This window comes from Chrysemys picta, chromosome 7 (assembly GCF_011386835.1).
Source record: "Chrysemys picta bellii isolate R12L10 chromosome 7, ASM1138683v2, whole genome shotgun sequence".
Lineage (NCBI taxonomy): Eukaryota > Metazoa > Chordata > Testudines > Emydidae > Chrysemys > Chrysemys picta.
In genome coordinates, this window is record NC_088797.1 from 59,855,587 (window position 1) to 59,870,063 (window position 14,477).

A 14,477-nucleotide genomic window follows, 5' to 3' on the forward strand; every position below is an offset into this window, starting at 1 on the left:
CATGGAGGAATGCCTCTATAAAGGATTAGAATGGAGTTGTCTCCCAACTAGATTTGGTAGAGCGTTATGCTGAAGTACAGCTGCTATCCTTCTGTGGCCTAAACAGTGTTGTATAATTACAGGAGGAAAATCCTCTACTTCTGTAGACCTCGACTGAGCAAACCACCCCTACATGCAGCAAAGTACTTAAGACACGGGCCATAAAACCCACTAACTTTTAAGCTCACATAACCACTGCTCAAACACACAGTTCTCTACTGAACTTTGATATCAATTTGATTCATTCCTTCTGTAAGCACCTTAGTACCTAGGCACAGAGATTACCTTATTAGCACTGCGCAAGGTATCCACTTGGATGGGATGATCAAAGCTCACACCAGCCTCCTCACTGTTTCCTGCAGCAGAAAAGATTTCAGCACTTCTTACACCATCCGGCTCGTGCAAGGGAGTCTCCAAATTTGGCAATGCAGGCTTCACACTGGATATCTTAGGAACTGCACTGGGTAGTAAGGCTGCTGGGTTAATAGCTAAATTAGCCTAAAAAACCATGAACAAAATTGCATTAGTGTTTCCATAGAGACAGATAAGCACTGAAGAGACAGCATGGTCTAGTGGGTAGGGCACTGGGCTAAGACTCAGGAGTTCTGGGTTCTACTCTAGCTCCGCCACTGACCTTGTCCAAGTCACTTCACCTTTCTGTGCCTCCCTTTCCCCGCCCTTCATTTATCCTTTATCTGGCTCACTCTTTTTTTACAGAGCTTAATGCAATGGGGCTCTGAGGAGAGGCTACTGTAATACCGAATTACAAGCAATCCATGGCCGACTGTTCAACAAGTTTCTGTACATGCTTGAGAAAAGCAGTGCTGAAGAAAGTTACAGTACGTTAGGGAACAGTCTCCCTCAATTCAGATGAAGAAGAATTACAGATACCGCTGCCCAGAATCAGCCTCCATACTGAACACAAGAAAAAAGCATTAAACATGCAGTATATAGAAAGCAACAACTGAAAATCAACTGCATCTGGAAAAGAAGCCTGAGAAGATGAAGTAAAAAAGGAATTTTTAAAAAAATAAAGCGCCATTAGTGATGTAGGGAAGATTTTTTTTTCTTTGAGAGAGACAGAGAGAGTCAAAATGCCAATAAAATAATTACTTGTAGTTTTCCAATCCGAGACGAGGGCTCTTTGGTTTTAATGAGAGCAGGACCTGTGGATTTCTGCACAAAATTACACTGGATTAAAAATCAGCTGGATAAATGAGATCTAAATCTTCACACTGATTGGAGGCTGCATTTTAACATATCTAGAGGGAAGAAGCTAGTTCTGGTCCCTCCGACTACTCAGCAAGAGCTGGAGAGGTGACCTTGCAACGAACACTTGGTTCTCACCATAGCGCTTTTCATTCCCAAAGCCCACACAGTTAACCCTTAACTTCATCTCCCTACGGCCCCTGTAGGCAAGCAGCTATTGCCATGTTTTATCCTGGTCCCCGAGGCCCAACAGCATATAGCTCCTGCCTACATACCTGATCTGATCTCCTTTCACTTCCTCCCACACGGCATCTTGTCACGCCAATGCTGCCAACCACGTTACTGCCTTCATCATCTTTTTGAGCCAAAGGGACATCTCTTTCCCTGCTGCCCAGTATGTACGGAACACTCAAGTCTGACAGTCTAGGCTTCTCTCTCCTCGTTCAATTCCCTCCCCAAAACTCACTGCTGCCAAGCAGTGAAGGGAAGGATGGGTACCCAATTAAAAGGAGCCAAGCCATCAGGGTATGTACATTACCTACACATAACTGCACCAACTTTTTGTCACTACCCTTTCCTTCCTCCCCACATCTGTTGATGACCCACTCGTGTACTGTCAAGTCAAGTGGATTGCTCTCTAGGGCAGGGGCTGTGTGTTTGATTACAAGGAACCTAGCACAATTCGAGGTGCCTGAAAGACCCCACCGGCTTTCTTCACTGCATTTCCATCATCACATTGCTGCTGTCAAAGCCTCAAGTCCCTCTTCATCCTCACAACACTCCAGTTTTGCCCAGCAATGCGAAGGCTGCTTTATAATTTTTAGATCTCACTTTACGCTAGCTCATGCTCAAATCCATCCGCCGTTTCCTACGCCATCCCCCTTGCAGGCAGTTAGAGCTTTAAACAAGTAAAGTCACAATATATCAGTGTACCCAATTTTGGCATCACCAGCAAGCTGGGTCACCAGGAGGCACAAGGAAACTCTACAGCTAAAGGGACACACAAAACACTTCAGTTCAAGCCATTTTCTTGTTCCTTGTTCCACTTACTTCAACTCTAAAAAGTGAGTTGACAGCTTGAGGATATCTTTGGACCAACATGGCTAGAACAACACTGCATACAGCTTGGGGATAGGTCTGTCCATGTCAAATTGTGAATTCCAATCATACACGCCGTTCGTGACTGTAACCTCCATTGCGAATGCGGGGCAGTGGGCCTTGATGCTCCTTGGACAGACTGTGTTGGAGAAGCTGTGACAGAGCAATTAAGGGCCATCAACACAGAATGGCTCTTGCTCACTAGAACAATGGGTTTTCTCCAGTAGGGACAATGACTCAACAACACTCTCCAAAGAAAGCTGAGGGAGGGACTAGGGCCTGGACCTACACCCAGCTTGCAGCACATTGAGAAACAGGGGACAGATTTTAATAAAGGGGTGCTTTCTCTATGTAAGGGAGGCCAGACAGCATCAGAAGCAAGACCACCGAGAAGAGCTGTCTGGCACAAGAACTCGGCCGAAACTCATAACTCACAAGAGGGGTGACATCAGACTGAAGGCAATTCCCCTCAGGAGTGTTGCTTTCTATAGATCCCTAACATTTGTTTGCTTTTGTAAGAGCAAAGAAATCCCTTTGTTAAACCCATGAGCCTTGTTTTACTGCCACCTGGTCCCTGAAGGGGTAACCCTTGGGAAGGGAGAAGGGGACATGTCTAAGTAACTGGTGGGTCAGGAGGGCCAGGGCACTGGTTTTGGGGTCTAAAGGGAGCCAGACTGTGAGGTGCTGCTGCCCAAGAAGGGTGTCAGACATGGGATGTGCCCCTGGAGTGCTCCCAAGAGATCCAGAGCTAGAAAACAGCAACCGGTCCAGCAGGGCTTAGAAGCATCTGGGATCCAGCAGTTCGGTCTCCTCAGGCTGGCGTCTGTCCAGAGAGTGGGACTGGGCCAATTTACAAGGCCAGAAAAATGTGCGTTTCTCAGGGCTTGTCTACACTACAAAATTAAATCGACTTATGTTAACATACAATCGCCACAGTAATTAAAGCGGTGATTCACATCCACACTTATGCCTTCTGTCGGGAGTGAGCATTCTTACTAGGAGTGCTTCCAGCGATTGAAGTGGGGCACTGACAGCTGCAGCCCAGCTGCCCCAGTGCTGACAGGTTGGGCTGTCAGTGCTGGGGTCAAGGGGGGCCCCGCTGTGAGCCCAGTGCCCGGCTGACAGCTCGGGCAGTCAGCACCGGGGCAGCTGGGATGGGGCTCCAGCTGTCAGCCTCACTTAGGGCTGACAGCCAACAGGCGATGTAAGTAACCCAGTGTCTACACGGACACTGCATCACCCTCACTATACCGACAAAAGTGGTACACCTCTCATGGGAGGTGAAGTTATGATATCGGCATAGCAGGGGACTTACTTTGGCAGAAGCAGCATTGTAATCTAGACACTGACATGATTAGGTTGACATAAGGTGCATTGCATCGGCCTAACCCTGTAGTCTAGACCAGGCCTTAGCATCTCCTCATCAGGGGTGCTCAAGTTACAAGTAAAAAGATGGGCTAACTGCCATCCCTGCAAACTCACCCGAGGCTCCTCCCTCTAGTTATAAGATGCTATGGCTGGAATCTAATTGATAATTCTGTTGAGACACAAGCCACAACACAAGCCAGCGCCTCTCCCAGAGCTGCGTTGGCTCTTCAGGGCCAACAGGAGTAGGAGTCTTATTAGCGGAAAATAAAATTCAAGACAGGGTGCTGAACACAGGAGGTGGTGTGGGGGAGGGGGAAGGATGCAGGTGTCATTAGGCAAGAAAGTCTCTTCTGACGCTAGCCACACTTTAAAGCTCAAGTCCATGAGAGAAATTGAAATTTTTTTATTTTATATTTTTTAAGAAGATGCAAGCAGGAGGGGAAGGGTCAATAAAACTTAATTTTTCACTAAATCGTTAAGTCAATGGGCCCAATTCTCCATTGCCCTGCACCTGGTGTATTCATACAGCCCAGGGCTAAGTGGGTGTAATACACTACTGTTCTGATTCAACAGCATTTTAAACCCTGTGACAGAGAATGCCTCAACCTTTTAGGAAAGGGAACTGCTGTTCTAGTTTTTCCAAGTACAATATTAAATGTAATCTTATGAGTTACAGCAGGTCATGCTGCTATGCCACGGATGAGGCAAAGAGTCCGTCTCCATGATCAGTTTTCACAACAAAACCAACAAACCCTCTTCTGCTTGCTTTGTTTAAAACTTTGAACTTAGATGCTTACCTCAGTGGTTTCTGGTTTAGGTACCGCATCTTGTTTGGCACTCAGTATATTCTCTGGACCCTTATTGCTCTCCGCAGAAGGGCCAGAGCTGTCCTTTTTCACTATTGTTTTCTTTTCTGCTACTTTCTGAAATTAGAAGATTTTTTTAAAATGAGTTTGCAAAAATATTTTACATCATAATTTTCTTTTATGGGCAGGTAAAAGACTATAGTTTTCTGCACACTGTCTATCTCTTCCTGCACCTTCTGAATTCCAATCAAGCTTTTCTAGCTTGATGAAAAGCTAACTCCTTACATAACATAAATCCCTCACATAAGGCAGCAGGAGGAAGGGCTGAGGTTTCGGGCTTTAAATACGCCCACCCTCGCTGAGGACTGGCTCTTTGCTTGGTTGCAAAAAGAGTTCATTACGTGCCAAATGCTCATAATTTTGGTAAACACAACCCTAGGTGTGGTTATTAGTACAGTGCACCCTTTTCCAAATTAGTTTGCCAACGTTATATCACTTGAAAGTTGGGAATGTTCTTACTGATTTTACAGCTTTGCTTGTTTCATGGACTGAGACGTAAAGTAAGATTAAAGTTCAGTATATTTTAAAGCCTAAGAATTCGTAAAGTTAGCAAATGCCTTCGGAACTGCTAAGAGTTTAAACAGTGACCATCCAGAACCCTGCTTGTCTGCTGTTGTTCATGCTGTAGACCATATTGTAGTAAGATGAGGCCCGGATACATAAACCTTTATATCAGAGGCCCAGTATGAGGCCTAAGGCCTGAACTAAAGTAATGGTCAAGACTTTGCTAACATAAAGCAAAGTTAAGCTGTGAGCCAGAGGCAGGCCCTGCTCACAGAAGCTGTCAAGGAAAGGGCTGATGCTGCAAAAGGAGACATACCTAAAAGGTACTGGACACCAGATATCAGAACATTCGCATACTTGTACATTCCACACAGATAAAGGAACAGGCTGACCCATCCCAATGACAGGGCCAAAAGGGTAATATGATGGATAGAGTTGTTTTGTTTGAACCAACATGTACAAGGTGAGTGGCAGCACCTTGCTACGTAGAGGGGTGCACCTCACTACGTCAGGAGTGATGTGTAACTTATTTGTACCTGTGTATAAGAATGCATCCCTAGGGCGGTGTCTTTATCTGGCCTAGGGGGCAGTGGAAAGTCCCGCCACTGACTGAGCCAGTCCATTGCCAGGGAGCGCATATGTACTAGTTAGCAGCACCTTGGATATCTAATCCAGGGGAGCTAGAGACTGTTTCTCTTCGACAATAAACCTGGTCCGGGTGCCTTCGTACCTTACTAGAGTCTGTGGTCATTGGGGGTTCTCTAGGGGTCTGCTGTGTCAGCGATCTGCGCAGAGCCGGGGCAGCACACAGAAGGAATACACGCACGCAGCCGATTGATATAAACATTGAATAGAGCAGAGCACCACACCGGGAGCGTCTGATGACACATACCATCCCTGATTGGTCCCTACATGACGTGCCTGGAGTTTGTCATTAAAACTAACCTAAGGCTTTACATTAAGCCAATCTGCAAAAGGTTTCCATTTGTGGGTGAGGAGGGTTCTTCTGAGTCATGCACAAAGGTAACTACTGGCAAGTTATACTAGCATGTGAATCTCTAAGGTCCAAGCAGGTAACAAGGATTGGATCTCTGAACTGAGGGAACTAAGGTCTGGGATGGAGAAGTCCTACAGGGAAAAGCTGAGACACAGTCATGCTTGCGGAGGAAGGTTTATGACTGATGGTTGTTAACGGAGTTGTCGATAAACCAACCAGGTAAATAAGAGCTCTATATAGTGTGAATTCTTCAGAGCAAGGGGGGGGAAATGGGAACTCACCCGTTAACACACAACTAATTTGCCAGTCGAATACACAGAAGTCAGAGTGCGAAGGGTGATCAGAGAACTGTAGGGCTGGAAGAGCTCATATAGCTCATTCCCTTCCTCCCCTCCCCCCAAATCAACTTAATGTTAAGATTGTTAGCTCAACCGTCACATCTCCTTATGCCTGTTTTATAGAACTACAGATTCTCTGTGTACACACACACACACAATGCTGTAGAAAAATAGTGTTAGTATTTTTAAATACACCATAATTAATTGTGAGGAAGATGGGAAGGGAGGGATTGTTAGACTCCTTGTTCTGCTGAATTTCTAGACCAGTCAAAGAAGTCTAGTCAGTTCCAGATTTTGATTTGTATTAGTTTCCCCAACAAAAGTCAGTTGCTTTAGGGAAAGGAAAAAAAAATAACCGTAGCACAGAAATTAAAAATAGTTCATAGGCTGTTTTATGGCAAGTGCAGTTCTAGGATGAAAAGTGACTAAGTGGCAGCATTGTGGGCATCCATGTTTATTAACTCTACTTTCCATATCAAGTGGGCTCAGCTTATTAAACCACCTTGTGAACAGTGACCTGTGCAAACTTGCCTGGGAATCAGGGAGCAGGGCTGGAGTTCTTGCCATCTCACACAGCATCACCTTTGTAAAGGTTCTACAGAACAAGTCAGGACCTCAGAGATGCAAGGGCAACCCTACTGCCTCAGTGATTTTGCACAACTCTGACCAGTTGAAACAGCCAGTTTAATTGATGATGCACAAGGAGAAACAGAATCTAACTCATTCTCCTGTAGCTTTGGTGACTCAGAAGTAAAAACCAAAACACACACACACACACACACACACACACACACAACCCCAAGCAATAAAAACATACATTTGTCACTAAAATCAGCTGATGTAAACCTGAATACAGATCTGTTGAGCAAGGTTCCACTAACTGAAGAGAGTCACTTTAACAAGTTTCTACTCTATGCACAACTGATTTCACTTGGAAATCTGTTACCCACCCACCCACCTTTTTTCTACATCTTTTAAAGAAGTCATTTACAATAAAAAGGCAAGTACCGGAGGCTTTGCTTTAGCAATACTGAAGAGATCATCCTCATCATCATCTCCAAAGAGCCCCCCTGCAGATGACAGCTTCACACGAAGTTTTGCAGACTGAAATAAAGACAAAATGCCACCTAGGTCAAAGCCACATTTTTAACTGCTGATTACTGCATCCACATTTACTCTGTCCTCTCTGGTGGTCAGCGACCTTATCCAGAACACTCGAGTAAGGGACATCAGAGCAATGTTACAATCTGTACATTTCAAAGAATCCATTTTTAAATAGCAGATTCAGAACAGGACTTTGAACTCACCTCTGATTTCTTGGGGCTGGCAAAGAGATCAACATCAGGATCATTGTCTTTCTGCAGCTTGTGACTGAAGAGAAGTTCCTCATCCTGAAACACTCCAGTGCTTTTGGAATGAGAGCTCTTCTCAGCAGGCTGAGGGAAGGGGAGAAAAACCCACACACACACACAGTTACAAAACCCACTAACAGTTTGTTCCCAGTATCACACTTATACACTAATGAAGTGGGTTTGCAATGCAAGTCAGGCTAGTCTTTATACACACAGGCACAGTTGTACAACTTTAACTAATCAAATCAAATTAAACAAACACTAAGCCCCCTGCAGTACACAATGAAATAAAAGATTTAACCCTGGCTTGTATCTAAGTGTTCACACAGAGGTTTGTATTAGTTTAATTAAACTGATTTAAACACCAGTTTAACAGTACAACTCACCTATTAAGACAAGCCCTCAGCAACGGGAAGTCTAACAGATGTCAATTTCAGCATTCACTTATTGATGTAAAACAGATCTGGAGACTAGGCGCCAGAAGGCAGATTCAGACACTAACATGAACATACCCACTGCAAATTACTGCATCGACACTCAGCGCAAACCATGGAGCAATTCATAGTCAGAAAAACTGTAACTCTAGAGGAAGTTAAGCTCTGGAACAGGCTTCCAAGGAGGCTGTGGAATCCCCATCGCTGGAAGTTAAGAACAGGCTGGACAAACACCTGTCAGGGATGCTCTAGGTTTACTTGGTTCTGGCTCAGTGCAGGGGGCTGGACTTGACTCCACAAGGTTCCTCCAGCCCTACAATTCTACAGTCATTGGGCCAGAGAAACCCAATATAAATTCCTCTGTAGCCCAGTGGTTAGGGCACTCACCTATGATATGGGAGACCCAAGGTTAAGTCCCCGCTCCAGTGACTATTCAGTAATTTATAGTTAGGGTCCTTTGTTTTCTGTTTTTATTTTAATTTATTTTTCCCCAGGAATTTATCGGTGTTTATTGCTACAGCAATAAAAGCAGGTGAAAAAGCAGTGAAAAATTAATTTTTCTAGATAAATATTGGTTTTATTTTCGTAGACGGAAGGATATGGGAAAAAATAGATTAAAGCTTTGACTAATGGAATTCAATGTGGTTTGTTGCAGAATTAAAACAGAACTCAAAAGACAATGCCACCTCAGAGTTTAAGAAAACAATATATCCCTAATCCTCAAATAAAACTTTTCATTTGAATAAACAATTTACTGTTGTAGACTTAGAACTATTAGCCTATAAATAGTTACATTTAATAATCGGGCCACACCATGTGCAGCACGTACATTCAACTTCATTCTTTTCTCCTGTTTTTTTTTTTTTTTTTAAACTTTTGAATACTGTGTGTTCTAAAATGTATATGATTTTCATTTTCTTCCCATTTTAGTGTCAGATCTTTAAACCATCATCTGCTAACAGCTTGAAATGTGTACGCGAGATTCATCAGTACATTCAGATGCGCGTGCACTTCAGAGCTTGCATGCACGCCTGTTTGTTTCTTGTGTGTATCTTCTAGATTAATACATAGCCTTACTTCAACAGGCAGCTTCGCATATACACACACACACACACACGCACAGACTGTAATACATCTCTCTCATGCAATGTACTGTATTTTCCTAATAAAAGTTATTTTTTACATATTTGAATGATACAGAAGTAGGGTGAACATTGGAAAAAAACAAATACTTTTTGTAAAACCAGGGATTTTTCAGTAAAAATCAGTTTAAACTGAAAACAAAGGGGCTTATTTACAGTTGAGTTTATTTATTTATACAAGCTTTTCTACAGGAGAGATGTGGGATCCCCACATCAGAATATCCCATAGTTTTCAGCAGTCTCCTGCCAGGGGAGAGACCCAAACTCAAAATCCCTTCTCCACATCAGACAGAGGAGAATTGAACATGGGCCTCCCACATGCTAGCTCACTACCCTAACCACTGGGCTATAGCTCATAACCAAGACCCACCACCACACCTTGTTTCTTGAATCCTTTGCTTGCTTTTCTCAAACTGCCTGAAAGCCTAAACTACATTTTTAGGGTTGAAACAAAAACAAATTTCCATCCAACTTTTCAAAACTGCCAGTGAACTGAAAAAAATCTATTATGTGCCCCGGTCTGCTGGAGAGCACATCAAGTACCTCACAATATATCCGGTGTACTTGGGATGCTCCATAGCCGGAATCAGCAGAGATGCTCAGGCCATCAGCCACCTGGTTTCAAACAGGTGGGGGCTGGAGGCAGAGTTTTTTCCATTAGGAGCCATCAGCTCCAGAAATTGCTGCCCATCCCATCCGACAGGACTCAGACTTATTAGCATGTAGGGGCCCGCTGCATTTAAATGAATGAAGTTGTTCACAAGTTCTCCTAATTGTAGTTCTGTATTAAAAATCATCATGCACACACACAGTGCACTGGGTCCAGCCTTGCAGACCCTGGCGATGTAACGTGAGGAATGCTGCAGCACCTGCTTGAAAAGGGGCAGTGGTGAGATGGGCTGATTCAGGGTGTCAGCAGGCCGGTGTCAGCAAGCCAGCCTCGCCTTGGCAGAAAGGAACTCTGTGCTCTCCTGTCCCTTGGTGCAACACCCGTCAGAGTGTAGTGGTGGAGATACCAGGTCAGGCTCACTAGCACAGAGGTGTGAGTTACAGTATTTTGCCCTGGGGAGCATAACGGGCTCTCAGGGTTCACATACCACTTATATACAGGTGGCTTGGAGCTAAGCTCCCCTTTCATAATGGGAAATGGCTCCTGTTAGATCCACCTGGTCAGATGTGAGGAGGGGAGGGAGTGGTGAAGGGAAGTATCAGAAGCACCTCTGCATTCCCAGACCCTCCCGCCACAGCAATCTCAGAGCTAGCTCAGGATCTGAGCTCTGGTCCTATGTGCCAGGCCAACCCCAGGCAGCTTTGTTTAAAGTAATAGTTTAAATTTCAGACACACAGACACAGACACCAGAGTTAGAGCTAGTTACAGCGAACTTGATAAGAGAAGAGAGATCCAGAGGAACAGGCAGCCAAGTAAAGCTGGTTTCAGACAGGATCAGGAAGAGCTGATGAAGCAGAAACACAGAACGGCTGTTCTAGACAGCAGGTGAGACAAAGGAGCAGGAACATTGCAAGGAGAGGAGGTTAGAGGGAGACTAGGTCTGCAGGCAAGCCAGGGAGCCAGTTTGCTCTTTGCTCACCTTTCTTATTTCTTTCTGCTCAATCTTACTGACGTCTTGATCTTCCATTTTCTCCACTTCCTCCTCTTCAAACAAGCTCAGCACATTCTTAGCCCTGGTTTTGGCTTCCCTCTCCAGCGGTGGTGGAGAGGCTGTGAACAGATCCAAATTACTGATCGGCCCCAAAGACGATGCCACGAAAGGCTCCAACTGTAAAAACAAAAAACAGGGACTGGAATTTGGTGCTGGTTTGCTGGATTATCTTGGTTTGGATGTTTGATATGTCCAGAATTCTGGGATCCAGTAACATGGCAAACAGCTAAACGCACCCATCCTTCCCAGGCAGATAAAAAGGAGTGCCATATGCATTACTTGAGGGCCTCACAGATCTGATGGCCCTCCTGCAGAAGAGTACAGGTTTGCGTCAGTACCCTGCACCCTAGTCCTGTTGTTCAGCATGTTGTGCATCAGGGTTTGTTTGCGGTTTTTTTGGCTGGCTGCTTCTGCTCCCCTCCAGAGATGGCTGCTTGTCAATAGTTGTGCTGCTAGTTCGTTAAACCATTTGGGATCCTCTGAAGCGGAAAGCACTATATGATTGTTAGATATGCTCAGAGAAGTTTTCTACGAGCACATAATGTTGCTAACAAACTAAGTACCTAGAAAGTCATTTCCCAATAATTCCCACAACATTCATTGAGCAATTTAGTAGCTGGGAGGTGGCCTACATTTGGCTGACCCTTTCCAACATTACACTTGAGACAATCTCAGTTAGCAAATATTGCTGCCAAAAGCAGAAACTCATGGTTTTAGCAGGTCTATAGTCCCATGGGCACACTAGTGTGATGCATGTAAATAGAATGTTTCAATAGCATCACAACAGTTCCTGGGTTTATTGCAAAGTGTCTGTGTGTGTGTGTGTGTGTGTCTGTGTGTGTTTCCTGATTAGTTGTAGCTAAATTAGCCCCCATCATATTGTATGGATAGTTGGGGTTATTTTTCCCAATGTGCATTACTTTACATTTATCCACATTAAATTGCATTTGCCATTTTGTTGCCCAATCGCTTAGTTTTGTGAGATCTTTTTGAAGTTCTTCACAGTCTGCTTTGATCTTAACTATCTTGAGCAGTTTAGCTTCATCTGCAAACTTTGCCACCTCACTGTTTACCCCTTTTTCCAGATCATTTATGAATAAGTTGAATAGGATTGGTCCTAGGACTGACTCTTGGGGAACACCACTAGTTACCCCTCTCCATTCTGAAAATTTACCATTTATTCCTACCCTTTGTTCCCTGTCTTTTAACCAGTTCTCAACCCATGAAAGGATCTTCCCTCTTATCCCATGACAGCTTAATTTACGTAAGGGCCTTTGGTGAGGGACCTTGTCAAAGGCTTTCCGGAAATCTAAGTACGCTATATCCACTGGATCCCCTTGTCCACATGTTTGTTGACCGCTTCAAAGAAATCTAATAGATTAGTAAAACATGATTTCCCTTTACAGAAACCATGTTGACTTTTGCCCAACAATTTATGTTCTTCTATGTGTCTGACAATTTTATTCTTTACTATTGTTTCAACCAACTGGTCAAATAATTCTACGAAATGCACTGTTAAAGAGATTAAAGGAACATTTGCCAAATCTCTAACTAAAAGAGTATCCCTTACCTTTTCCTTTTTCTGCTGCCCTGCAACCTCTGTTCCTCCAGTCACAGGAACTGCTCTATGCTCCACTAAATGTCCTGACTTATCTTCTACCAGTTTAGTCTTTGATGTGTCCAGCAGATCCTCCTTTTCCGTCTCTTCATCAAATAACGAAGGTGGTGCCTGAGGTGTTTTTGGTTTTTCCTGGGAAATGAAAGGATGTTACTACTCACACACTGAGATCTGGCACATAAGCACACAGATGGATACATATAAGAGGTCTGTATCTATGAAGGAGTGGGGTCTCTGGCCCACATGGAACAGCAGATAGGTAAACAGGACTTCCCATGTTCCCAGTGGCTGAACAGATGGGAGAAGCCTGTGGTCCACACATGGCAAGTGGGCTTGTGAAAAGAAGAGGTTTAGGGGCTATTATGTGGCAGGCAACAGTAGATTCTATGGTGGCTATTCGGCGCAGTGTTTTGGGGTTGGCACATCAGATATGAAGGCATTGGGTGGCAGAGTGTTTATTACTACAATCAGCACACCAGGCTGGGATGATAGGAACCTGGGTGATATCAGAAACCCCTATTGGGGATGGGAGGGGCTGGGGAGAATTATAGCCACAAGTGTAGAATCAGAGTTTGGTGGGTCTGACACGGGAAAATCCTGCACCTATTGAAGTCAATGGAAACTTTGCCATTGATTTCAATCGGACCAGGATTTCATCCCTAGGACCATACTCAAAACCCTTCAGTAATACTCACAGCACAGTCTGAGCAGGCCCAGCCAAGGCAGCATTCAGACTCCATTTCAGAGTATAATTTTAACCTAATGAAGCCAAGCAGTTTTAAGCCCAAAATTCCAATCACCTTAATCCTATTATAAATTTGCTGGAAGTCATCTAACCTAAAGGCCCTACTTAATGTGTTACGGAGAAGCCTGCCTTGCTACAACAGTGCCATTCAGTAAATCATCTGCTTTGGGGTTAAACAGGAAAAGGAGGTACCACTGTGGTTTTAGCTGCTGAAGGAACACGTGTCGGCTGGGAGCTGAAGAGCGGTCCTCCGTTAACAGCATCTTCTTCAAACAGAAGAGAAGCCTTCTGGTGCTTCCTCTGACTGTAGAGAGAAATCCATGCACAGCAGACATGTTTAACTGGTCAAATGGTATCGTTTAGACTGTCCTCTTTAGGGACATGGTATAGAAGAACACAAAGTCTGAACAAAGTATTATCAGGGCCAGGTTTTCTCTAAGCTACAGAGGCCCAGGACTGCTGCTCCAGTCTGGCAGGAGACCTTGCCTTCAGCCTCAGTCCATACTAGGATATGTGAGTGCCAGAGCAGGTTGCTTCCACTGCTTACCTCACTAGCACTGGAGTCTCATCTCTCACCTCTTTACATGAAGGTGACACATACACCCTTTCCCACTCCCTGAATCCATCTTGCCTATTAACCTGTAAGCATTTAGGGGCAGAGGCTGTCTACTATTCAGTGTACAGCGCCAAGCACAACAGGGCCCCAGTCTTGGTTGGCCCTTAGACACTACTGTAATAAACGCGATTAACAGAACAAGCAAAGCAGCGTCACTACTGGAGTGGAACACAGGTAGGATTTTGTGGCCTCCAACATGACATCCTCCCCTCACTTGAGTTGGTGTGCATGTGGCAGGACTATGTGGGGAAAAGAGGCCCAAGATGCTACTCAATAGAGGGTGAACTCCAGGAATAAATTTCATATATGGTCCTGAAAAACGCTGAACAAAAACCTTAATTCAGCACGATCACTAAGACTTTGCTTTTGTATTTGCAGAAAGAATAGATCACTTTGAAATATTGAAGAGGGTTCAGAGAAGAGCCACAAGAATGATTCAAGGATTAGACAACTTTTTACAGTGTTTGAGTTCTTTGAGTCTATACAGCTT

At 44.3% G+C, this 14,477-nt stretch overlaps 1 protein-coding gene across 27 annotated transcripts in view; it reads right to left on the reverse strand.

The window, feature by feature from the left end:
• Positions 1-14,477, reverse strand: part of WASHC2C (WASH complex subunit 2C) — a 96,680-nt gene that overhangs the window by 45,286 nt on the left and 36,917 nt on the right. For 14 of the 27 annotated variants that reach the window (XM_065553332.1, XM_065553328.1, XM_065553326.1 and 11 more), the window contains 7 exons: positions 13,564-13,675; positions 12,579-12,758; positions 10,937-11,125; positions 7,727-7,855; positions 7,428-7,523; positions 4,512-4,637; positions 325-537 (listed from right to left, as the gene is read on the reverse strand). In XM_065553332.1, coding sequence (XP_065409404.1) covers positions 325-537; positions 4,512-4,637; positions 7,428-7,523; positions 7,727-7,855; positions 10,937-11,125; positions 12,579-12,758; positions 13,564-13,675 — 1,045 coding nt within the window. Of the gene's footprint in view, positions 1-324; positions 538-1,152; positions 1,216-4,511; positions 4,638-7,427; positions 7,524-7,726; positions 7,856-10,936; positions 11,126-12,578; positions 12,759-13,563; positions 13,676-14,477 lie in introns of all 27 variants that reach the window. The other 13 variants (XM_065553331.1, XM_065553323.1, XM_065553322.1 and 10 more) reach the window with 1 other exon arrangement.